We start from the raw sequence: 26,339 nt of genomic DNA, 5'->3' as shown, positions 1-26,339 counted from the left end.
ATATCTTACAAATGTCTTGTTTTTCTGGCAGGGAAACAGTCACGATACCTGAATTTTTGTGTCTATATTGAAACCTGTGATTTTACATTTATAGCAAATGCAAGATAAGATTGACAATATTGAAATCAAAAGTATACAAATATTAACTTTGCTTGATCATTATCAAACTGAGCATCTTTCTTGTTGATCGGCATCTGGAATGTTGTCGAGACTTTTGGGATTGTGCATTGGAAGAGGAACGTGATGGGGATAATAATTGCCTCAAAACTTTGTTAGAATAAAAGGCCAATTTTCTCACTTTACATCCCTAGCGGACAACTTTGTCCAGTGAGATGTGTATTGACATGGTCAGAAAATCTTGTGCAACATGGGGTGGGATTCTCCGGCCGCGTCCGCCCGGCGACCGGAGAATCCCACCCGAGGTCGATGGAACTCTCCATTGTATGCGGGTCTCCCGTGGGGTTCTTGCAGTGGGCGGGGCAGGAGAATCCAGCCCATAATGTTTATATCGCAATATAGATTTATGATTTTGTTTTCTAGGTCCCATGTCAACAAACCTTATCTGGCAGTTCAGGAGGTGAAGAGGATTATTCTGAATGTATCTCTGTTCAATGCAGGGGATGATGCATATTCAACTACGCTTCATATCAAATTGCCTAAGGACCTATATTTAATCAAAATGGTCAAAGTGGTCAGTACAATGTAAATTTGATTTTGTGAGTGACATTTAATAAACCTAGCTTGGCCTCTAGATGTCAAAGTTAACATGTTCTATTTAGATTATAGGGTGTTGAACATAGGCCAGGTGGTAGTATAACTAAACATAATGTGCATCATTGGCGATTGAAATGTGTCTTTGCTATTGTTTCAAATAGGCCATCGTGGTCTGAAATTCCTGTTGATGCTAAGCCTCTGAACCAGGTTTACCTGGAGCTGATGCAGTCGATAGTATGCGGTCGTGATATTCAGACTGAAATGTCAGCGACACTCCAGCAGGTCCACAGCAGATTGGAGGAGTCCCAGAGGCTACGGGTGCAGGAGATGGCGGCGACAATTGCATGGCACAGAGGCCAATGCTGCTAGGGTGGCAACCGTAGAGCCTGGTGCACGACGTCAGCCCTATGGGCGCCAACCAGGAAGAGGGGACACTCGGTGCCGACCCAGAACCACCCTATGGAGTAGTGACCACCGCCTCCAGCTCCTCACAATTCCTCCCCCCTGACAACAACGCGCTTTGGAGTCAGCACCCAGAACAGGGTGGCATGGAGGGGCATGTGCCAGTGGAAAGTGGGCCAGGGCCCTCCAACCTCAGGGCCTCCAGAGTACACCCGCCAGTGGCACCGAAGACCATGGGACGCGGCTTCTGATGTGTACCTGGGGACGCATCTGGGCAAAGCGATAAGAGCTCGGAAGGCTAAATAGGTCAAGGATTAATGAGAGGGCATGGGGTGAGGTGGGTTGGTGGTGGGGGGGAAGGGGCGGTGAAGGTGAGGCAGCACCATCGGATGATTCGGGCAGTTGGGGACATATGTATCACATTTAAAATAAGTTACACTCGAGAAATATGGTACCTCTGGCAATTTCTTCTGCCATGCAGGCCGAGCACCGATTCCATACCCCAGGCATATATCCTGGATGCCTATTCTGCCCCCCCCCCCTCTCCCTCCCCCCACGGCACACCACATGCAGGCGATGGGTGTGAGCAAGCACTCAGCGAAGAGGCAGGAGTCAGACTATGGCATAGATTGAGGAGCACCGGCTCTCAGCGGATTATTATCACCCCCTGCTTCGACAGTGACCCACTGCCTTTGCCGACACAGTCCTATCACCCTTGAGTGATGTTACACAGACCCCGGGAAGGTTGAACAGGGAGGCGGGGGGGGGGGGGGGTGCACGCCCGCCCATGCACATCCAGCTGCAGCGGGGCGCCCCTGGTCACTGGACCCCAGACCCTGTCCCCTAGACACCCACACATAACGTTACCAGATGCGGGTCCTCTCTCCGGTGCAGACACCCAACCTCTGGTGCCAAAATGTCCCCAGTGCGAGGTGCTAGGGCCCAGCCCCTGGGTGTTCGGATGTTGGCTGCTGCATTTGTGGTGTTGCCTCCTGCTGTGTCCAGGCATCACAGTCTGATTGGGATGCTAGGCAATTGCTCCCACTTGCTACACGGCACGCCCACCCACGGGAATCCACTTTGGAGCTGTGAAGTGCTCATATACCTTTGATTCCCAAATTCCAATCTATTGCACAGCCAGAAGCCTTCACTGTCAGTGGGAGTTGTGGGGGGGTCAGTGGGGCAGGCAGGCAGGGGCTGGGATTGTCCTGGATCGGGAACACACGATCCAGGGAATGGCATGGCGGACTCGCGGATGCTGAGGCATCCATTTATCTCCCCACCCCCCCTTCCAGGAGCTATGCAGGCACGCCCCCTCCCACCAGTGGTGGTATACTCTCCCCCCCCCCCCCCCCCCCCCCCCCCCCCCAGCCCCCCAGTTCCTTCCAGTGCCTTCTGGGCTCATTGCCCAGAAGCAAAGATGGCTACTCACCTCCTCAGATTCCCACAGGGGCCTTCCGCCAGCTTCATGCTCGCCTGTCCATCCATTCACTCTCACCCTCTTTATCTCTCAAATCGCCTCTCTCAATTCTCTGACATACTTTCTCACTCTCTCTGTCTCACACTTTCTGTCACACTTTCTCTCTCCCTCTCACACTTTAGGCACAATTCTCTGGCCACGTTGTGCTCTGCTTGAGCGTTACATTGCCAGAGAATGCTGGGAAAGGCTTCCAGCGAGCCTCTCGACAATCCCCGCACCTCCCGGGATTCTCCAAAGTCCCGCGAGACGTCGGGAGTCGGGGCCCGCCCCAAATGGGCGGGACCGTACGACCCTCGTGGAAGTTGGTCGTAAACCTACTTGCAACCTGCGCATGATCCACCGTCCTGCCTCGATTCCTCAGCCTCCCCAGGGAGGCTGCACCAGACGCCAATGAGTGCTGGTCCAAACAAACGTCAACCAGGCGGTACAGCACCCGGGGGGAATCTCCAGGGTTGTTAGAGATTCCAGGATGGTCAGGATAAGTGCAGGGTAGCTCCCTGGCCTTCCCCCTGGAACGCGGGCACCTAGGCACTGCACTGCCAAGTTGTCCGAATGGCACTACCAAGCCAGCAGGAGCACTGAAAGGGTGCCTGAGTGCCAGAGTGGCACTGTCAAGGGCAAGGGGGCATGAAATGAGGGTGGAGTGGGTGTTTGCTGGATGGGGAGTGCAAGGCAGGTAAATAGGGGCCTCTGGAAGGTTAGGCGGATGATGGGTGTGGGTCCTTGAAGGCAGGGGATGCTGTAAGGGGGTTTGGAGGGCCTGAAGAGGGGTGACCCCCAGGGACCCCAGAGTGGGGTGTCCTCACTTGGGGGTGTGGGGCAATGTCCATGTGTGCAGGGGTGACATTGCCAATGTGTGGTGGTGGGGGCAGGGACCCACAAGCTCACTTAGAGATCGGGACACCCTTTCAAATGGGCGGCCCTATCTCGGAGTTCAGCTCCCCAGTGTTAAAAAAAGACTCTTAAGTGTGGGTTAAACCGGTAAGAAACTCCCCAGGGCCCAAGAAAGTCTCTATGTGCCATTAAATAATGGGGGGAGGGGGGTGGGGGAGAGAGACTCACCGGCAGAGCCGATAGGAACCTCCCTGAAAAGCCTTAACTTAGAAATGTTTTGGGAGAATCACACCCTTTCTCACACTTTCTCTCTCATTTTCTCTTTCACGTTTTCTCTTTCACATTTTCTCTTCCGCACATTCTCTTTACCGCACAATCTCTCTCACACTCCCAGTTTCTCTCTCTCTCACACACACATTCTCTTGTACTCTAATTTTCACACCGTCACTGTCACATTCTCTCACTCTCACACTCTCACAAACTCTCTCACAGTCTCTCCCTTTCACACAAGGCTGAAACATTTGCGATAATATTCAGCCAGCAGTACCAAGTGGATGATCCATTTGGCCACCCCTGGATGTCCCCCGCATTACTAATGCCAGTCTTCAGACAATTGGATTCACTTGACATGATAGAAAGAAACTGCTGAAGGCACTGGATATTGCAAAGGCTATGGATCCTGACAACATTCTGACAATAGTCCTGAAAATTTGTGCTCTGAACTTGCCGCACCCCTAGCCAGGTTGTTCCAGTACAGCTACGACACTCGCATCTACCCAGCAATGTGGAAAATTGGCAGGTACGCAAAAAGCAGGACAAATCCAATCCAATCAATTAGTGCCCTATCACTAATAGTGGTGGACGGGGTCATTAACAGTGCTATCAACACTTGCTTAGCAGTAACCGGCTCAGTTTGGATTCCACCAGGGTCACTCAGCTCATGACTTCTTCCAGTCTTGGTTCAAACATGGACAGAAGAGCACAACTCCGACTGAGGTGAGAATGACTGCCCTTGCCATCACGGCAGCATTTGACCGAGTATGGCATCAAGGAGCCCGTGCAAAACTGGAGACAATGGGAATCATGGGGAAAACTCTCCCCTGGTTGGAGTCATACCTAGCATAAAAGAAGATGGTTGTGGTTGTTGGAAATCAATCATCTCAGTTCCAGGACATTACTGTAGGTGTTCTTCAGGGTAGTGTTCGAAGCCCAACCACCTTCACCTGCTTCATCAATGACCGTCTTCCATCATAAGGTCAGAATCAGAGATGTTCGCCAGTGATTACACAATGTTCAGCACCATTCACAATGCCTCAGATAATGAAGCAGTCCATGTCCAAATGCAGCAAAACCTAGACAATATCCATGCTTGGGTTGACAAGCGGCAAGTTACATTTCGCCGCACATGCTGGACAGTAAGAGAGAATCTAACCATCTCCCATGACATTCAATAGCATTATCATCGCTGAATACTGCACTATAAGCATCCTCTGGGTTACCATTTACCAGATACTGAACTGGACTAGACATGTAAATCCCGTGGCTACAAGAGCAGATCAGAGGCTCTGAATCCTGTGATGAGCAGCTCATGTCCTGACTTTCCAAAGCTTATCTATCACATACAAGACCGGGGTATGGAGTGTGATGGAATACTCTCCAATTGCCTGGATGAGTGTTGGAACCAACAATTCTACAGACACGTGCTTGTAGGATTAGAATAGCGGTTTTAATATACTCACAACAGAGCCAGCCTATTAGCCATTGAACTTTAGGTGAACTGGCCGGCTGACCATGTGGCACTGATCTTTTATACAGGAGCTTCCGGGGGAGGAGTCCTGGGCAGAGCCAAGGGAGAAGCCCCATACAACTCGAGCATTCCCAGAGCTACTCCCCCTGGAGGACAAGTAGTGCAACTGCACTTACAATACAGACACATGTATATACAGATTATAATCCGGTGTGAATCACATTCACCACAATGAGTGAAACTCAAACAGCACTCAAGAAGCTCGACAATATCCAGTACAATGCAGCCAACTTGATTGGTTGATCCCAGTCTACCAGTTTAAACATTCATTCTCACCACCACTGCATATGGCAGAAGTGTGCACGATCTACAAGATGCAATGCAGCAACTCACCAAATCTCCTTCAACTGCACCTTTCATACCCACGACCTCTACTACTTACAAGGGAAGAAGTTGCATGGGAACAAGACCAGATGCAAGTTTGCCTCCAAGTCACTCACCATCCTGTTATGGATGGGGGTTAATTTAAACAGCCGTAATTTCTCATCGCTGCCCGTTTGTGAACAGAAAGTTGTTCTGATTTGTTTCACCCTTTATAATTTACCAACCGTCGGTTTTGGTGTGATCCAATTCTGTATTCATATCGCTAAGCAAATACATGATGGGATGAACTCGAGGGTTAGTTTATTTACACACACTCAAACTGTGAAGGGGGATGGCCACATAGAAAAGGTAAAAGCTGGATAGAAAAAAGAAAAATTTAGAGTGCAAAGACCACATAGAGAAGAATTATTGTTCTGCGTGTGCCCAGTGTTGAGAATAAAAGTCCAATGAAGTATTCTTTCAGCAGGTTGAAAACCAATGGTGTATAATTCAATTTTCTTGTAGTGCTGACTTCACATGAGGTAATCGGCTACAGAGATGAATCAGTCTTCAAGACGATGGTACAGAATCTCCAGTAGAAACTGTGCCGATGGGGCCAGGCATTCAATCTGGCCCCCCTTTCCTGTGCTGCTTCATGTAGATTGTAAAATAGCAGACTGAGGTTTCTTAGTACATCAAGGCACTACTGCTGGTTACACAAGCTAGAAGATTCCATGTTATATGAATCCCACCTCTTCACAGTATCTGCGAAAAGGGTGTGTATCCAATGCCTGGGTTCCTGAGATGGTTAAATGCTCATACCATTAAGACTTGAAAAAAAAGGTTGCAGAGTCCTTTGTCCAGATAGACAGCCTCAGTTAGAGAGCCTGGCTTATGAAATGCACCTGGAATTTGTATCTTTGAATTTGTTCTTTGCAGCCCACAGGAGATCATTAGTGTCTCTTTAGAGATAACAAGGTACACGTTTCTGTGATACTGCCATGGTAGCTTATTTTGTTCAGAGGCCACAGACAGACATAGACTCAGCCATTTAAAGTTTTTTACAAGTTACCCGTGAGGAGTCAAAACTGTACAGAAAATCAGGTTGGTAGTGGATCCCAAGAAAAGGAATTTATGGAATGTCTAAGATTTTTTTTGGAGCAGCTTGTGACAGAGCCTACTTGAGAACAGGCAATTCTGGATTTGGTGATGTGTAATGAAGCAGACTTGATTAGGGAACTTAAGGTGAAGGAACCCTTAGGGAGCAGTGAGAGAGAGTAGCTAGAATCAGATCTAACGGTATTACAATTGAAAAAGGGAATTACAACGACACGAGGGAGGAGCTGGCCAGAGTTAATTGGAAAAGGAGCCTAGCAGGGAAGACAGTGGAACAGCAATGGCAGGCGTGTTTTGGGGTATTCGGGAGGCACAACATAAATTCATCCCATGTCGGTGGAAACATGCTAAAGGGAGGACGAGGCATCCATAGCTGATGAGGGAAGTCAAGGACAGCATAAAAGCAAAACGAAAAGCAGACAAGGTGGTGAGGATTAGTGCGTAGCCAGAGGATTGGGAAGCCTTTAAAAGCGAGCAGGGGACAACTAAAAAAGCAATAATGGGGAGAAGATGAAATATGAATGTACGCTAGCTAGCGATATAAAAGAAATAGCAATATTTTTTTCATAAATAAAAGGCAAGAGAGAGGCAAGAATAGACATTGGATCACTGGAAAATGAGGCTGGAGAAGTGGTAATAGGAAACCAAGAAATGGCAGAGGAACTGAATAGTTACACGGCATCAGTCTTCATGGTGGAAGACACCAGTGGGATACCAGAACTTCAGAAGAATCAGTGGGCAGAGGTGAATGTAGTGGCCATCACTAAGGAGAAGGTTCTGGGGAAACTGAAAGATCTGAAGGTGGATAAATCACGTGGACTGGATGGATTACACCCCAGGATTCTAAAGGAGATAGCTGAGGAGATTGTGGGGGCATTGGTGATGATCTTTTAGGAATCACTGGAGACAGGGAGGGCTCCAGAGGACTGTAAAATGGCTAATGTAAGACCTCTGTTTAAGAAGGGAGAGAGGCATAAGACGGGTAATTATAGTTATGGTTAGCCTGACTTCGATCATTGGTAAGATTTTAGAGTCCATTATTAAAGATGAGATTGCAGAATACTTGGAAGAGCATGATAAAGTAGTACTAAGTCAGCACGGCTTCGTCAAGGGGAAGTTGTCTGACAAATCTATTAAAATTCTCTGAGGAGGTAACAAGGAAGTTAGATAAAGAAGAACCAGTGGATGTAATCTATTTAGATTTCCAGAAGGCCTTTGAAAAGATGCCGTGTAGGAGGCTGTTAAATAAGTAAGAGCCCAAGGGTAAGATACTGGCATAGTTGAGGATTGGCTGACTGGCAGATGACAGAGAGTGGGGATAAAGGGGTCTTTTTCAGGTTGTCAGCCAGTGACTAGTGGTGTGCCTCAGGGGTCTGTGCTGCGACCACAAATTTTCACAACATACATTAATGATCTGGAAGAAGGAACAGAAGGCACTGTTGCTAAGTTTGCAGATGATACAAAGATCTGTAGAGGGGTAGGTAGTATTGAGGAAGCCGGGGGGGGGGGGGGGGGGGGGCTGCAGAAGGACATGGACAGGCTAGGAGAGTGGGCAAAAAAGTGGTAGATGGACTACAATGTGGAAAAGTGTGAGGTTATGCACTTTGGAAGGAGGAATGGAGGCATAGACTATTTTCTAAATGGGGAAATGCTTAGGAAATCCGAAACACAAAGAGACTTGGGAATCCTTGTTCAAGATTCTCTTCAGGTTAACTTGCAGGTTCAGTCGGCAGTTAGGAAGGCAAATGCAATGTTCGCATTCATGTCGAGAGGGCTTGAATGCAAGACCAGGAATGTACTTCTGAGGCTGTATAAGGCTCTGGACAGACCCCTTTTGGAGTATTGTGAGCAGGTTTGGGCCCCGTATCTAAGGAAGGATGTGCTGACCTTGGAAAGGATCCAAAGGAGATTCACAAGAATGATCCCTGGAATGAAGCGCTTGCCATATGAGGAGCAGTTGAGGACTCTGGGTCTGTACTCATTGGAGTTTCGAAGGATGAGGGTGGATCTTATTGAAACTTACAGAATACTGAGAGGCCGACATAGAGTGGACGTGGATAGGATGTTCCCACTGGTAGGATAAACTACAACCCGAGGGCACAACCACAGACTGAAGAGACGATCCTTTAAAACTGAGATGAGAATGAATCTCTTCAGCCAGAGGATGGTGAATCTGTGGAACTCTTTGCCGCAGAAGGCTGTGGAGGCCAAATCATAGAATGTCTTTAAGACAGAGATATACTAGTTCTTGATTAATAAGGGGATCAGAGGTTATGGGAAGAAAGCAGGAGAATGGGGCTGAGAAACCTCTCGGCCATGCTTGAATGGCGATGTAGACTCGATGGGCTGTTTGGCCTAATTCTGCTTCCATGTCTTATGGCCTTATGTTTGGCTGTTGATCTTTGCCACAAGCCATTTCCTGCCAAGGCAAACACTTTCAGTTTCATTAATCTGAGCAGATTATTTTTGAGAAATAATTTCTTGTATAGAATAACTTGAATATTGCAGTACTATACCACTTCAACATAACAAAGTTACTCTTACACCAAAGTGCATGAGGTACAAAATATTGGTGGTCTTTTCCCTAGAGATGCAAATCTTTGTGGGCTTTCATCTCACCTCTGCAGAGCCATGGCAAGCAATATATATATGCGGTGAGATCTTATGCCGGTGTTTGGGCCTAGAGAGTCGGGTACACTCCAAGTTGCCTCTTTGCAGGGGGCTCACCAATATTATGTGCCAAACAGACAGTTGACAGGCCACTGGCAGGTCTTTCTCCCAGGATAAGGCCCTTGGAGGCAGAAATCATGCCGACCAAGAGTTGCCAGCCAATCAGATGCTGGCAGCTGTTTTGAATGGCAGTGCCACTGGGGAGACAGTGTTTGCTGCTGGGACAACACTCACCTGAGGTCCAAGATCCAGGCCACAAGTAAGTGATGATGGAAGGGGTTTGCAGCGTGTGGATCATGGTAGAGTCAGCAGCAAGGGCAAGGGTTGTCTCTAAGCAGGCCCACCTCCCCAAGGCTGGGTCCCTTGATCAGGCACTGCTTGTCTTTGAATGAGGGATATCTCTGGCAGCTGGCAACCAGGATTTGCTTGCAATGTTCTCTGCATGGTGAGCCACCTGACCCCAGGAGCGACAGGATGAGGCCCTTATTTGGGCATTAATTGCCTACTCAAGGGCTTCTGTTGATTCTGGGATGGGATTACTTACTGATAGTAAGACTTCAATGTATCTGCAAAGTAGAATATTACTGATCAGTTACATAAAATGTTGCTTTCTTTGAAGATGTCAAAAGTGTATGGGTACGCATAACTAATTAATTAATTAAAAATAACGTGACTGTAGTTGGATGTTTAATCAGTGCTTTATGGTTGCAGGTGGAAAAGCATGTAACATGTGAAATGCTCAGTGATGAAAATTCAACAAGTCTGGAATGCACCATTGGACATTTGTATATGGATTCTTTATCAAAGGTACACAAGTTATAATTGGTAATTTTAAGGGAGAACATAATTGAGAACAATGTGGATGAATGGGTTAGTGCATTGTTATGACCATAGCAGATGTCAGTTGCTAAGCAAACCAAATCCCAGAAGGAAACTTGGCTTTTTTTGTGTGTCCTGAAAACCGTCACAGCGATTTTAAAAAGTCCAGGAACAATTTTGGAATTTAAAAGATTAAAACAAAATGTTTATTAACAGGAAAATAAAATTTAAGCACACAAGTTTACAGTTACACAGTTAACATTAGTCTTACAAAACATTCCCTCAAAAAACTTCCTACATGGTCTGACCCACAAGTAAACTCCATCCAAGCAACACTCCCTTTTATTTGTGGAACAGTACAAATTCAGTAATATTACCCAAGGCAAAGCTGCTGTCACTTTAATAAGGTATATTACATGACTTCTCCAACTCTGCTCTGCTGTGGAAATCCAATAAACCTTCAGAAACAAGACTGCTTTTTGCAACCGAAGACTTTTCTGACTTAGCTGATTCAAACTGCATCTTCTCGCAGCCAGTGCTGTTTACATCGGGAGATCATCCCCTCACAGCCAACAACCCCAAATAAAATCAACATCTCTCCTCTAATATCCTTTCCCCCTTCCATGTACATTTCTATTGTCCGTTTTTGAACTTAACTTCTCCAAAATATAAAAGATTTCCAGGTTTTCCTGTGCCCCCCCCTGCACACACACACACACACACACACACACACTTTTGGGTCAAATGAAATTTAATAACTTTCTATTGTTTACCTATGAAATCTTTGAAAGTTTTACAAATTCCTTACTCCCTTCGATAGTTGAAAAACAGGGCTCTATGTATCTCCCAATGCAAATTTGTAAACCTATTTGCACATAAAACCACTTGACCGTAGTTTCAATACAAATTCATGCATGTTGCACCTTCACCCCTTTTCATGCTTCAGTCCTTCCAAACAAATGTTCTCCATTAACCTTTTCCCAGTTTGATCAAATCATTTACACACACACAGACATACAACCTTCTTTCCAGAATAACACAATATTCCCCAAAACATATTTTAAAAACTAACATCCATTCCTTTTCACTTTTACCCAAGTCTAATCCAGGCTAGTGTGATTGAAAATTGCTCTCTTACTCCTTCCCTCTGATCTGTTATCTTGTACAAATTGATATCATAGAATCAAAGAATTTACAGTGCAGAAGGAGGCCATTCGGCCCATCAAATCTGCACCAGCCCTTGGAATGAGCACCCGACCCAAGCCCACACCTCCACCCTATCCCCGTAACCCAGGAATGCCACCCAACCTTTTTGGACACTAAGGGTAATTTATCATGGCCGATCCACCTAACCTGCACATCTTTGGACTGTGGGAGGAAACCGGAGCACTCGGAGGAACCCCACGCGCACACGGGGAAAACGTGCACACTTCACACAGACAGTGACCCAAGCTGGGAATCAAACCTTGGAGCTGTGAAGCAACTGTGCTAATCACGGTGCTACTGTGCTGCCCTCATGTGACCTGGTCTTAACTGATTTCACAGAGGCCATGGTCTGATAACACACAATTGCATACTGTTTAGTACTACTTATGAATCTCGTTCAGAAAGTCCAAAGAATATTGGTGAACAGTAAATATTCTCACTGATGGCACAAGGATACTGTATTGAGGTTAGGGTCCAGCTGAATAGTCAGAGAGAGAAAAATAGACTTTTTTTCTACATCAGCCCCTGAACTGAGACTATTTGTGCTTAAAGTAGGTGGCAGAAATAAAATATTTAGCACCTTACCTAAAAAAAAATTGAAACAGGGAAAATAAACATGAAAATATGCTGAAAGAAAAAATGCATTTTAGATATATTCTGATTATTTTACATAAATATTTTAATGACCGCAAATAATGATAACCACATACAGATGTAATGTTGCTTGCTGTGACCAGATTTTAAATGGTTTCTGTTATCTGCAAATGTATTAAAATCCTTGTCTATATATCCCATTACAGAATGTTTTGTGGTTTGAAATACATTCTATAATGTTAACAATTTAATGTTTAAAAGATACTCCTTGGGTTGCTGTCATTACTTGTATACGGTGAATTTTGATGTTGATCTTTCTACTTTTTAATTCAGCTGTCACAGGGTAGTTTACGATAAAATTTATTCTTCTGGTATTTGTTATCCAGGTGGGATTAAGTTTTTTTCTGGATGCCAGTAAATTTACCAGAGCAGAGGAAGACATTGTCATCACTGTAAATGCGACCTGGTAAGCATTTTATAAACTCCGGAAGTGCCACATTAAGGGAAAAGATGCACTGTTTGGTGAAATGCAGATGTTGGGGTAGAGTGTTTGTGTGCTTCATTAAGTCCTTGCAGGGATGCATATTTATTATATAGCCTGTAGGGAAACGTTGTAGAGAAGAGATACTTTATTGACGATAGGATGAGATGGTAACAGTTTAAGTAATGAGAATTAATTTATGCAAGGATTGCAGTGATTTCCCCCCCCCCCCCCCCAAAGATGCATATGAAATGATATACAAGTGTTCTTTCAACAAGCCGGTGGGCATGTGTAAGCTAATTATTATGCACTTTCCAGATAAACATACTTAATTTCACACATCTGAAGTTGTGTACTTCTGTTTACTTCGACAGTGAAAATGAACGGAGTCTGGATTTACTTGAAGATAACTTTGTTACTCTTAGCTTGCCCTTGAAATATGAGGTTAACGTTGCAGTCCACGGGTAAGTAATCTAACCTACAATATAAATTTCAATAAAATTGTGATCATTGTGGTGATACAGGTTAGAGCCTGAGCATATATAAACCGTTGCTCCATTTTAAACGTGTTGTCCTATCTCCAACATTCCATTCCTTTCCAAAGTCTTTGAATGTGTTGTTGCCAGTGCTCTCTTGATGCCCCACCACAGCCTCCTGACACCCCCCCCCACCCCCCCCCCCCCCCCAGTGCCCCAACTCACCAATAAAGGGGTCATCAAGCCCCCCACACCCCACCTCATAAGGGACAGGCCTGATCCCTGGCATGATGCCACCTGGACATCTTGGCATTGCTAGCCTGGCAGTTCCACCTGTGCACCTTGCACTGCCAAGGTGGCACTGTCGGGGTGCCTGGGTGACAGTGCCATGGTGCCTGGGAGGCATTGGGGTGACAGGGTACCACCCTACCCAGAGCCAGATCACCTAGGGCCCTAATCGCCTGGGAGACATCCCTCCAAGTGCCGGTACACCTTGTCCATATTTATGGTCCCGGGGGGGGGGGGGCGGACCCGGGGGGGCGGAACCGAGGGGGCGGCGGGGGGGTGGACCGAGGGGGGGCGGGGGGAGCGGACCGAGCGGGGGGCGGACCGAGGGGGGGGGGGGCCCTGGGGGAGGGCGGCTACCGCGCATGCGCTGGTTGGCACCGGCCCAACTGCGCATGCGCGGGACACGAGTCTCTGGCGGCCCCTAGCACATGGCGCCCCGGGCGACTGCCCGAGTTGCCGGTGCCTTGAGCCGGCCCTGCCCACGGGACAGGCCCGCCTGCGGATCGGTGGGCCCCGATCGCGGACCAGGCCACCGTGGGGGCACCTCCTGGGGCCAGATACCCCCGCGCATCCCCAAGAACCCCAGAAGCTGCCCGCGCCACCAGGTTCTGCCGGTAAGGACCTACTCCAACTTACGCCGGCGGGACTGGCAAACAGCAGGCGGGACTTTGGCCCATCATGGGCTGGAGAATTTGGGCCCCCCCGGGGCCCATTGAGTCACGCCAGCCCCCGCCATTCTCCGAGGCGGGCGGCGTGATTCACGCTGGGGCAATTTTTGGGGGGCCAGAGAATTCGGAGGACGGCGGGGACAGGATTCCTGCCGACCTCCGGCGATTCTCCGACCCGGCAGGGGGTTGGAGAATCCCGCCCCTTATCTCTGAGGTGAGTGTAATGATCCAGGATATCATTAAAAGCTATTATTACCGGAAAACAGAGGGCTGCACGGCGACGCGGTGGTTAGCACTGTGGCCTCATGGCGCCGAGGTCCCAGGTTCGATCCTGATTCTGGGTCACTGTCCGTATGGAGTTTGCACATTCTCCCCGTACCACGGCAGTACCACGGCCGTGCCAAGGGGGGCATGGGCCCGCGATCGGTGCCCACCGATCGCAGGCAGTGTGTCCGTAACGGACGCACTCTTTCTCTCTCCGCCGCCCCGCAGGATCAGTCCGCGGGGTGGCCGAGGGAGATGACTGCCCCGCGCATGCGCGGGTTGGAGCCGTTCAACCCGCGCATGCGCGTCTGACGTCATCGTGCGCGTCAGCCGGCGTGACGCTTGGCGCGCGGACTTAGCGATGGTTGCTAAGGCCGCGATGCCGTGCTTCACGGGGCCCCGCTGCTAGCCCCACCTGGGGGGGGGGAGAATCGGGCCCCGGGAGGGGGCGCGGAGGCTGCCGTGAAACACGGCCAGTTTCATGGCAGCCTTTACGAATCGCCGCATTTGTGGAGAATCGCGCCCTGTATTTGTTCATAGAATCCCTAACCTGCAGAAGGAGGCCATTCAGCCCATCGAGTCTGCACTGATTCACTCCACTCTATTCCTGTAAACCCATAACCTAGCCTGCTCATCCCTGGACATGAAGGGACAATTTATCATAGCCAATTAACCTAATCTGCATGTCTTTGGACTGTGGGAGGAAACCGGATCACACTGAGATGAAAGCCAAGCAGAGAGTGACCCAAGTCGGAATTGAACCTGGGTTCCTGGTGCTATGAGGCAGCAGTGCTAACTACCTGCTGCCCCCATTGCTCATGATGCCACATGCTTGTCATAGGGAAGGCCAAAGGCAGATTGAATGATCGCTTTGCTGAACCCTTCCATTCAGTTCTCTAACACGATCCTAAGCTTCTGGTTGCTTGTCATTTTAATACTCCACTCCAGGCTCTGTCTTAGTTCTTCTACCCTTTTCTTTTTTTACAAATGTATTTTATTACAAACATGTATTAAAACAGGTTACAGCGAACAAACACCCCGGGAAACATACTTCCCAACAATCAACTATACAGTCTGTACAGATTTTTCCCCTTTTTCACCCTACCCCCTGCCCACAACATGCATTCCTTGTCCACCTTTACTATCTTGAGGTCTGCTACCCTTTTCTAATGAAGTCCTGGAAGCTTGACAAATAGTACATTAGATAATAGAGCCTTCAGGACTCAACGTTGGAGTGAACAATTTCAGATCATAACCACTATTCTCATTTCTTTAGAGAGCAGCTGTTGCTGGTGATTCAGCTATTGCGATTTACACTTCCTATAGAGCCATCATTACCTGTCCTTTTACCAGGCCTCTGTTAACAATACCATAAGAAATAGGAACAGGGCTACGCTGTTCGGCCCCTGAAGCTCGGCCATTCAATGGGATCAATGCTTACCATCATCTGTATTGTCATTTAATCTCTAATGCCTTGCATCCTATAACAGATCTTCCTTTTGTTATTTTCCTGCCCCTGTACTTATTTTAAACCTGTTGCCATTCTGATGAAAGGTCCTGAAAAGTTGACTAAATATCTAGGCTGACACTTGAGTGCAATACTGAGGGAACATTGCACTTGTAGGTGAGACACTAAACTTCAATCCCCATTTGCCTGATTGGGTGGAATCTGTGACAGTATTTTGACAAAGAGCAGAGGAGTTATCCCTGGTGTCCTAGCCAATATTTATGTCTCAACTAACATCAGAAACAAACACGTCTATCTGGCCATTATCACATTTCTGTTTGTGGGAGTTCGCTGAGTGACAATTAGATGCCAGGTTTCCTACAATACAATAGTGTCTAAACTTTAAAAAGTACTTCATTGGCTGTAAAGCACTTTGAGCCATCCAGTGATCCAGCGCAAGTCTTTTTCTTTCTCCACAAATGCTGCCTTCTTTTGTATTTGATTTCCGGAATCTGCAGTATTTTGCCACGTGACTTAGTTTTTTTTAATGCACTCGTGGGATGTCGACATTGCTGGCTGGGCCATCCCTGATTGCCATGAACTGACCCTTTCAGGGTCAACCATATGGCTGTGTCCAGTGCCACATAATTTCCTTTCCTGAGGGACGTTAGTGAACTAGATGGGTTATTATGACAAACGACAATGGTTTCATGGTCATCGTTAGACTTTTAATTCCAATTTTTTTTACTGAATTCAGATTTCAACATCTGCTGTAGTGGGATTTGAACTCTGGTTACAAAGAACAAAGAAAATTACAGCACAGGAACAGGCCCTTCGGCCCTCCCAGCCTGCGCCGATCCAGATCTTTTATCTAAACCTGTTGCCTATTTTCCAAGGTCTACTTCTCTCTGTTCCCCACTCGTTCATATATCTGTCCAGATGCATCTTAAATGACGCTATCGTGCCCGCCTCTACCACCTCCACTGGCAAAGCATTCCAGGCACCCACCACCCTCTGCGTAAAAAACTTTCCACGCACATCTCCCTTAAACTTCCCCCCCTCTCACCTTGAAATCGTGACCCCTTGTAATTGACACCCCCACTCTTGGAAAAAGCTTGTTGCTATCCACCCTGTCCATACCTCTCATAATTCTGTAGACCAGTTCCCTTGGTCCCTGGATTGCTAGTCGAGTGACAATACCACTACACCAATGCCACCCTCTAATAGTTTGAGAAGGCTTCAGCAAAGGTGTTATCTCTAATCTGCATCAGCTCCCACAATTGGAACTACAATAAAGGACAGTTTTCACAATAAGCAAACTGCACATTCCTGCCATATTGATAGGACAATCTAGGCTACAATATACTGAGGTTATCAGCCAGCTGAATTATAAAATGTGGTTCTACAGAGAGATCTCGTAAATTCTTACCAACTAATTTATCCAACATGGCATCACATAGTAATATTGGCTAAAGAATTGAAGACAAACTATTACAAAAGCACAGGCAGATAATAAATTAGTGTATTGCCTTAAATATATTGCCCTTATTATTGCTTACATTTTCAGAGTTTTGTATTTCTCCTTTGTGTTTGAAGACAGGCCATGTGCATGCCTGAAGTGAAGAAAAACAAATTGCTGTGCAACATCCAGTGCATCTGTTTTGCTTCTGGCACAATTCAACATGATTTACGAAGCAAGGGCATGATTGAAAACGGGACTATAATTCTTATGGTCCCATGTCCGACTTGCATTTGTGTCTTGTGAGGATTCCCAATGAAAGGCCTTTGCAACATTAGCAGTAATTGTTTAATACTCATATTTGTATATTTATAATTATTAATGTTCCTAAAATAAGATGTTAAAAGTGACTGATAGTAATGCTAAACTTTCTTACTGCCATCACAATGGACTAATATAAGTACATTAAATCACAGGGTGGTATAAGAATAGGGATTGTTTTTAGTACGGAAAGCAATGTATATAAAACGCTCTTGTTAAAAACATGGTGATCATTATACAGCAAGGCTTCACTCAAGTGGTGGTTGCGTTCCTATAAATCGTCACTTTCAGTGAAACCACTTTGAATGAAACCTGGTTTCTCCATATATTTGCAGTGCTGTACATTTTGCTAGGGGTGCATATGGAACACTATTGAGCAACACTTGCCTCAAGTCTGTTAAAATAATACTGCACTTTTCTTTAAACAGGTCGGTGTATCCTCCTTCATTTCTGTATGAGGGAGCCATGGATGATGACGCAGTAACATTTACATACGATGATTCGCCATGTACATATCAGAGTATCAATTATTCATTCCAAGTAAGTCAGATTTTCGGATTATTGATAGATGTGCGCATGTTTGATTAGTTTTGAGGGGTTCATTCAATGGGAAACCCCGTTGACAATGGCGGCACCAGGTGATCCTGCCACTGGCCACTCTCCCTTCGCCATTGCAGAACATTCTGTGGAGGGAGAGTAAAATCTCCCCCCACCCCCATTCCGTTTCAATTCTGTCTATAGGTAAGTACCTAGAAAACACGTTCATATTTAATTTGGGAGCTGCATTTTGAGGTTTGCCACATTTTAAAAGGCTAATACTTGACATTTTTTGCATTTACTGGTAGTCAGACACTGAGAGACAGATTTCCACACAGTCCGGATGCCTTTAGAAATGGAGGGCATAGGGCGGCATGTGGTGCAGTGGTTAGCACTGGAAATACGCCGCTGAGGACCCGGGTTCGAATCCCGTCCCTGGGTCACTGTCCATGTGGAGTTTGCACATTCTCCCCGTGTCTGCGTGGGTTTCATAAGAACATAAGAACATAAGAACTAGGAGCAGGAGTAGGCCATCTGGCCCCTCGAGCCTGCTCTGCCATTCAATTAGATCATGGCTGATCTTTTGTGGACTCAGCTCCACTTTCCGGCCCGAACACCATAACCCTTAATCCCTTTATTCTTCAAAAAACTATCTATCTTTACCTTAAAAACATGTAATGAAGGAGCCTCAACTGCTTCACTGGGCAAGGAATTCCATAGATTCACAACCCTTTGGGTGAAGAAGTTCCTCCTAAACTCAGTTCTAAATCTACTTCCCCTTATTTTGAGGCTATGCCCCCTAGTTCTGCTGTCACCCGCCAGTGGAAACAACCTGCCCGCATCTATCCTATCTATTCCCTTCATAATTTTAAATGTTTCTATAAGATCCCCCCTCATCCTTCTAAATTCCAACGAGTACAGTCCCAGTCTACTCAACCTCTCCTCATAATCCAACCCCTTCAGCTCTGGGATTAACCTAGTGAATCTCCTCTGCACACCCTCCAGCGCCAGTACGTCCTTTCTCAAGTAAGGAGACCAAAACTGAACACAATACTCCAGGTGTGGCCGCACTAACACCTTATACAATTGCAACATAACCTCCCTAGTCTTAAACTCCATCCCTCTAGCAATGAAGGACAAAATTCCATTTGCCTTCTTAATCACCTGTTGCACTTGTAAACCAACCTTCTGTGACTCATGCACTAGCACACCCAAGTCTCTCTGAACAGCGGCATGCTTTAATATTTTATCGTTTAAATAATAATCCCGTTTGCTGTTATTCCTACCAAAATGGATAACCTCACATTTGTCAACATTGTATTCCATCTGCCAGACCCGAGCCCATTCACTTAACCTATCCAAATCCCTCTGCAGACTTCCAGTATCCTCTGCACTTTTCGCTTTACCACTCATCTTAATGTCATCTGCAAACTTGGACACATTGCCCTTGGTCCCCAACTCCAAATCATCAATGTAAATTGTGAACAATTGTGGGCCCAACACGGATCCCTGAGGGACACCACTAGCCACTGACTGCCAACCAGAGAAACACCCATTTATCCCAACTCTTTGCTTTCTATTAATTAACCAATCCTCTATCCATGCTACTACTTTACCCTTAATGCCATGCATCTTTATCTTATGCAGCAACCTTTTGTGTGGCACCTTGTCAAAGGCTTTCTGGAAATCCAGATATACCACATCCATCGGCTCCCCGTTATCTACTGCACTGGTAATGTCCTCAAAAAATTCCACTAAATTAGTTAGGCATGACCTGCCTTTTACGAACCCATGCTGCGTTTGCCCAATGGAACAATTTCTATCCAGATGCCTCGCAATTTCTTCCTTGATGATAGATTCCAGCATCTTCCCTATTACCGAAGTTAAACTCACTGGCCTATAATTTCCTGCTTTCTGCCTACCTCCTTTTTTAAACAGTGGCGTCACGTTTGCTAATTTCCAATCCACCGGGACCACCCCAGAGTCTAGTGAATTTCGGTAAATTATCACTAGTGCATCTGCAATTTCCCTAGCCATCTCTTTTAGCACTCTGGGATGCATTCCATCAGGGCCAGGAGACTTGTCTACCTTTAGCCCCATTAGCTTTCCCATCACTCCCTCCTTAGTGATAACAATCCTCTCAAGGTCCTCACCTGTCATAGCCTCATTTCTATCAGTCGCTGGCATGTTATTTGTGTCTTCCACTGTGAAGACCGACCCAAAAAACCTGTTCAGTTCCTCAGCCATTTCCTCATTTCCCATTATTAAAACTCCCTTCTCATCCTCTAACGGACCGATATTTACCTTAGCCACTCTTTTTGTCTTGTATATTTGTAAAAACTTTTACTGTCTGTTTTTATATTCTGAGCAAGTTTACTCTCATACTCTATCTTACTCTTCTTTATAGCTTTTTTAGTAGCTTTCTGTTGCCCCCTAAAGATTTCCCAGTCCTCTAATCTCCCAGCAATCTTTGCCACTTTATATGCTTTTTCCTTCAATTTGATACTCTCCCTTATTTCCTTAGATATCCACGGTCGATTTTCCCTCTTTCTTCCGTCCTTCCTTTTTGTTGGTATAAACCTTTGCTGAGCACTCTGAAAAATCGCTTGGAAGGTTCTCCACTGTTCCTCAACTGTTCCACCATAAAGTCTTAGCTCCCAGTCTACCTTAGCTAGTTCGTCTCTCATCCCCTTGTAATCTCCTTTGTTTAAACACAAAACACTAGTATTTGATTTTACTTTCTCACCCTCCATCTGTATTTTAAATTCCACCATATTGTGATCGCTCCTTCCGAGAGGATCCCTAACTATGAGATCATGAATCAATCCTGTCTCATTACACAGGACAAGTTCTAGGACCGCTTGTTCCCTCGTAGGTTCCATTACATACTGTTCTAGGAAACTATCGCGGATACATTCTATAAACTCCTCCTCACGGTTGCCTTGACCGACCTGGTTAAACCAATCGACATGTAGATTAAAATCCCCCATGATAACTGCTGTACCATTTCTACATGCATCAGTTATTTCTTTGTTTATTGCCTGCCCCACCATCTCGTTACTATTTGGTGGCCGATAGACTACTCCTATCAGTGACTTTTTCGCCTTACTATTCCTGATTTCCACCCAAATGGATTCAACCTTATCCTCCATAGCACCGATGTCATCCCTTACTATTGCCCGGATGTCATCCTTAAATAACAGAGCAACACCACCTCCCTTACCATCCACTCTGTCCTTCCGAATAGTTTGATACCCTCGGATATTTAACTCCCAGTCGTGACCATCCTTTAACCATGTTTCAGTAATGGCCACTAAATCATAGTCATTTACGATGATTTGTGCCACCAACTCATTTACTTTATTCCGAATACTACGAGCATTCAGGTAAAGTACACTTACGTTGGTTTTTTTACCTCTGTTTTGAATCTTAACATCTCCAGTTTTATTCCTTTTGTTATTACTGGGCCTATTCACTGTGCTCCCCTCAGTCACTGTGCCTTGTACTGTCGCCCTTATGGATTTCTGACTATGTCTTCTCTGCCTTGCACTTTTCCCCTTACTTCCTTTTGTTTCTGTCCCTGTTTTACTACCTTCCAACTTCCAGCATTGGTTCCCATCCCCCTGCCACATTAGTTTAAACCCTCCCCAACAGCTCTAGAAAACACCCCCCCTAGGACATCGGTTCCAGTCCTGCCCAAGTGCAGACCGTCCGGTTTGTACTGGTCCCACCTCCCCCAGAACCGGTCCCAATGCCCCAGGAATTTGAATCCCTCCCTCTTGCACCATCTCTCAAGCCACGCATTCATCCTATCTATCCTGAAATTCCTACTCTGACTAGCTCGTGGCACTGGTAGCAATCCTGAGATTACTACCTTTGAGGTCCTACTTTTTAGTTTAACTCCTAACTCCCTGAATTCCGCTTGTAGTACCTCATCCCGTTTTTTACCTATATCGTTGGTGCCTATGTGCACCACGACAGCTGGCTGTTCACCCTCCCCCCCCCCCCCCCCCCCCCCCCAGAATGTCCTGCAGCCGCTCCGAGACATCCTTGACCCTTGCACCAGGGAGGCAACATACCATCCTGGAGTCTCGATTGCGTCCACAGAACCGCCTGTCTATTCCCCTTACGATCGAGTCCCCTATCACTATAGCCCTGCCATTTTTCTTCCTGCCCTGCTGTGCAGCAGAGCCAGCCACGGTGCCATGAACCTGGCTGCTGCTGCCTTCCCCTGGTGAGCCATCTTCCTCAACAGTATCCAAAGCGGTATATCTGTTTTGCAGGGAGATGACCGCAGGGGACACCTGCACTGCCTTCCTACTCTTGCTCTTTCTTTTGGTCACCCATTTTCTATCTCCCTCAGTAACCTTCACCTGCGGTGTGACCAACTCGCTAAACGTGCTATCCACGACCTCCTCAGCATCGCGGATGCTCCAAAGTGAGTCCATCCGCAGCTCCAGAGCCGTCAAGCGGTCTAACAAGAGCTGCAACTGAACACACTTCTTGCACGTGAAGGAGCCAGGGACAGTGGACGTGTCCCTGAGCTCCCACATCGCACACGAGGAGCATGACACGGGTCTGGGATCTCCTGCCATGTCTTAAACCCTTGGTAAACTTAAACAACTAGAATTTCAAAATAAAAATAAATAAATTAGACAATGAAAAGAAAAAGAGAGACTACTTACCAGGGTTAAAAAGTACCTCCTCACACTCTGCACCGAATTACCTCACTGCACCAAATTACCAAGTTTCAATCCCCACTCTGTACGAGTCTCACTCCGGATGTGTCTCCTGGAAAAGTGTGCAGGTTGGGTTGATTGGCCACGCTAAATTACCTCTTAATTGGAAAACAATAATTGGCTACTCTAAATTTATTTTAAAAAAGAAATGGAGAGCATGACCCAGATGTGGAAATTCTGCCCTCCTATTTCCAGCTGTTCCCAGTTTGCTGGCAGTGGGAGTGATATCTAAGTTACATGAATCCAGAGCCCTTCAAAAGTGAATTAAAAACAAACTGCAACTTTCAGTTGGGGTAAAAAAAAAGAAGGCACCTGCTGCTGGAGTGCATTGATTGACAGGCGACCTGTCCCTGCAGGTTTAACAGCGTTCATTGTTGGCATTTTCCAAAGGTTGTTATTACTACTGACTCCTTATAGATGCTTGGCTGAGAGTTTCAGAAGCTCAGTTGGTGAATGTTTTGGACTTTACTGGGAGAACTTGCTCAGAAGAATTTTAGGATTGAGTAACAAAATAGAGTTACCATGGGCACAGTTGAAAATGAATGAACCGGGAAGCACCCTGAGTTCACGACCAAAGTTCATTTTGCAGACACACAGCTAAATAAATAATTGGAGCCAGATTACAGACACTGTCATCAATGCTCACTATTTATATAGATGCATTCAAAGTAACATTTGAGATGATGGGGAAAACAGAAGGATATTCATATTCGTTATAAAACCCTACAATAGGCTTACCTGAATTTAACAGTGAGCTGGCCTGGCTGGCCCAAATTTCTAATGGGTGCGCCTGTTGGTGTGTATTGGCTAAAAGCACGTGGAAATATTGTTTGTGGCAAGTGGTTGGGGGTAAGAAAATATAGAGGGGGAACTGCTCGTAAGCTGCTTGCCTTTGAAAGGGAAATTGTGGTGGGGATAGAAAATGGAATTTGAACATATGAAATGGGAGCAGAAGCAGGCAATTTGGCTTCTTGAGCCTGATCTACTATTCATTAAGATCATGGCTAATCTGTTTGTGTTTCTGATTCTGCATTCCCATCTCCCCCAATAATCTTTGATGCCCTTGCCTAACAAAGATCTATCTATCTCCATCTTCAAATGTTCAATGACCATGCCTCCACCACCTTGCAAAGTGGAGACTTCCAAAATCGGACAAGCCTTTGAGTGAAAAAATTCTTCTCATCTCTGTCTTAAAAGGACTACCTCTAATTTTAAAATGGTTCCCCCCTAGTTCTGGACTGAAACGTCCTTTCCATGTCCACCTTGTCAATACCGTTCAGGATCTTGTATACTTCAATAAAGTCACTCGCCCCTCATTCTTCTAAACTACAGTGGAAACAAGCCCAGTCTGTCCAACCTATGCTCGATGTGGAGATGCCAGCTTTGGACTGGGGTGAGCACAGTAAGAAGTCTCACAACAACAGTTTAAAGTCCAACAGGTTTGTTTCACACACAGGCTTTCGGAGCGCAGCTCCTTCCTCAGGTGAATGAAGAAGGAGCAGTTCAGCCTATTCTCATAAGACAACCTGATCATTCTAGTAAACCACCCTGAACTGTCTCCAATACATTTATATCCTTTGTGAAATAAGGAGACCAAAACTGCACACAGTATTCAAGATGTGGTCTCACCAATGCCCTGTACAACTGAAGCATAACATCCTTACTTTTATGTTCAATTCCTCTCATAATGAAGAACAGCATTCTATTAGCTTTCTTGATTGCTTGTTGTACCTGCATCCTACCTTTTTTGAATCATGCGGTAGGACACCTGGATCCCCCTGTACCGCTGGATTCTGCAGTCGTTCTCCATTTAAGTAATGCGCTGCCTTTTTTTTTATCCTTCCTGCCAAAGTGAACAACTTCACATTTTCCCACATTATACTCCACCTGCCAGATGTTTGTCCACTCACTCGACCATATCCTCTTTGAACCTCCTTCACAACATGTTTTCCTAACCGTTTTTGAGTCATCTTCAAATTTAGCTGAGGCCTTCACTGTCCTCATGTACGTCACTGGTATCAATTGTAAAATGTTGAGGTTTCAGCGCAGACCCCTGCAGGGCTCCATGAGTTACATACTGCCAATCAGAAAAAGACCGATCTATACATACTCTCTGTTTTCTGCCAGCCAGATGATCTTCTATTCATACTAATATGGTCCCCCTACACCATGAGCTTTTATTTTCTGCAATAGTTCTGGAATCATTCCACTGTTATAGTAGATAATATAGTAGATAACGGTAGCATGGTGGTTAGCATAAATTCTTCACAGCTCCAAGGTCCCAGGTTCGATTCCCGGCTGGGTCACTGACTGTGCGGAGTCTGCACGTCCTCCCCGTGTGTGCGTGGGTTTCCTCCGGGTGCTCCGGTTTCCTCCCACAGTTCAAAGATGTGCGGGTTAGGTGGATTGGCCATGCTAAATTGCCCGTAGTGTCCTAATAAAAGTAAGGTTGGGGGGGGGGTTGTTGGGTTACGGGTATCGGGTGGATACGTGGGTTTGAGTAGGGTGATCATGGCTCGGCACAACATCGAGGGCCGAAGGGCCTGTTCTGTGCTGTACTGTTCTATGTTCTATACAAACTTAGAATTACTTTTTGATGCAAATTCTGCTTAGGCCACTTGAACTGCTGAAAATATTTTGAGCAGAGTGTGCCCAAAGACTGCTCTGCTAATCGCTCACTACTGCCATTCCGGGGTGCTGACATCTGTTTCAGGCAGACACCACGGCTACCTGGGCAGCCTTTTATTCCAACGTAGTATTTCCCATCTCTTAGGCTAATTGGCACAGGCATTGTTCCACAGATTTAATTTGTTCTTGTTTTACATCCTACAGCCCATAAAATGGGTCAGATCATATTTCTGATCCTAAAAAGGTGAACAATCAGCCTTTGTCAGTAATGCTCTTGGAAGATTATTGACAATTCATATATAAGAAATAAAATATGAAAGGCAGCAAGAAGTCATGGATGAATATTTGTATTATAATCTATTGACCAGTATTTGTCATAACTGTGTGTGAATGTTGCAGCAAATATTCTGATATTAATGAGTTAGTACATATATTAATCTATTCATAATTAACTTATTTCAAGGTCACTAACATGGGGAACAGCATAGCTCCTAATTTTGAACTACAAATCACACAGCCCAATGCACTGAAAGAAAATAGTGTCAAGTTGTTTGAAATACTTGACATAAAGGTAGGATAATTGTTGTACTGTTTGAGATGTATATTAAAAAAATAAATTACTTCGCTGGAGCACAGTTAGATTCTCAAAATTTGATTAAGCAATTTTGTATAGAGCAAAATTGGCCATAACATGTTTTTCCAATTTCATTTCTGTAACATTGCATTCTCTAACTTGCTCTTTGGAAGTGTGTTCCTCCTGTGTACAGAGAAGCAGAGTTAATGAAGGGAATTTTAACTTTAAACAATTGAGCATTTGGGTTCTGTGCGGCTGAGGTGGTGGTGGGGGTGGTAGGTGAACTGTTAAAGTTTTAAGTGTTGGATTCCCCACAGAATCTGATAACGCCTGGTGGAAAGATGAATATACAGCCAATCTGCTTCAAGAAAGTGGGTTGATACTTTTAAATTCAATAATGAGACTCATTGCCATGGAGGCAACTTGAACTCTGGTCATTCAGGTTCCCGGCCATGGAGAAACCCAATGATTATATATAGTATAGTGGAAAGGGAGGAAGTAAAGAGCACGTG

General features: G+C 45.8%; 1 protein-coding gene across 2 annotated transcripts in view; it reads left to right on the top strand.

The window, feature by feature from the left end:
* The window catches only part of itga4 (integrin alpha 4), a 215,404-nt gene that overhangs the window by 145,051 nt on the left and 44,014 nt on the right, over positions 1-26,339 (top strand). For both annotated transcript variants that reach the window (XM_038789255.1, XM_038789256.1), the window contains exons 18-23: positions 541-691; positions 10,038-10,133; positions 12,332-12,411; positions 12,801-12,890; positions 17,778-17,889; positions 25,717-25,824. In XM_038789255.1, coding sequence (XP_038645183.1) covers positions 541-691; positions 10,038-10,133; positions 12,332-12,411; positions 12,801-12,890; positions 17,778-17,889; positions 25,717-25,824 — 637 coding nt within the window. The remainder of the gene's footprint in view (positions 1-540; positions 692-10,037; positions 10,134-12,331; positions 12,412-12,800; positions 12,891-17,777; positions 17,890-25,716; positions 25,825-26,339) is intronic.

The sequence above is a fragment of the Scyliorhinus canicula genome, chromosome 2, assembly GCF_902713615.1.
Source record: "Scyliorhinus canicula chromosome 2, sScyCan1.1, whole genome shotgun sequence".
Taxonomy (NCBI): domain Eukaryota; kingdom Metazoa; phylum Chordata; class Chondrichthyes; order Carcharhiniformes; family Scyliorhinidae; genus Scyliorhinus; species Scyliorhinus canicula.
Note: the sequence above shows the minus strand (reverse complement) of the source record. Positions and strands in the feature narration are given on the sequence as shown.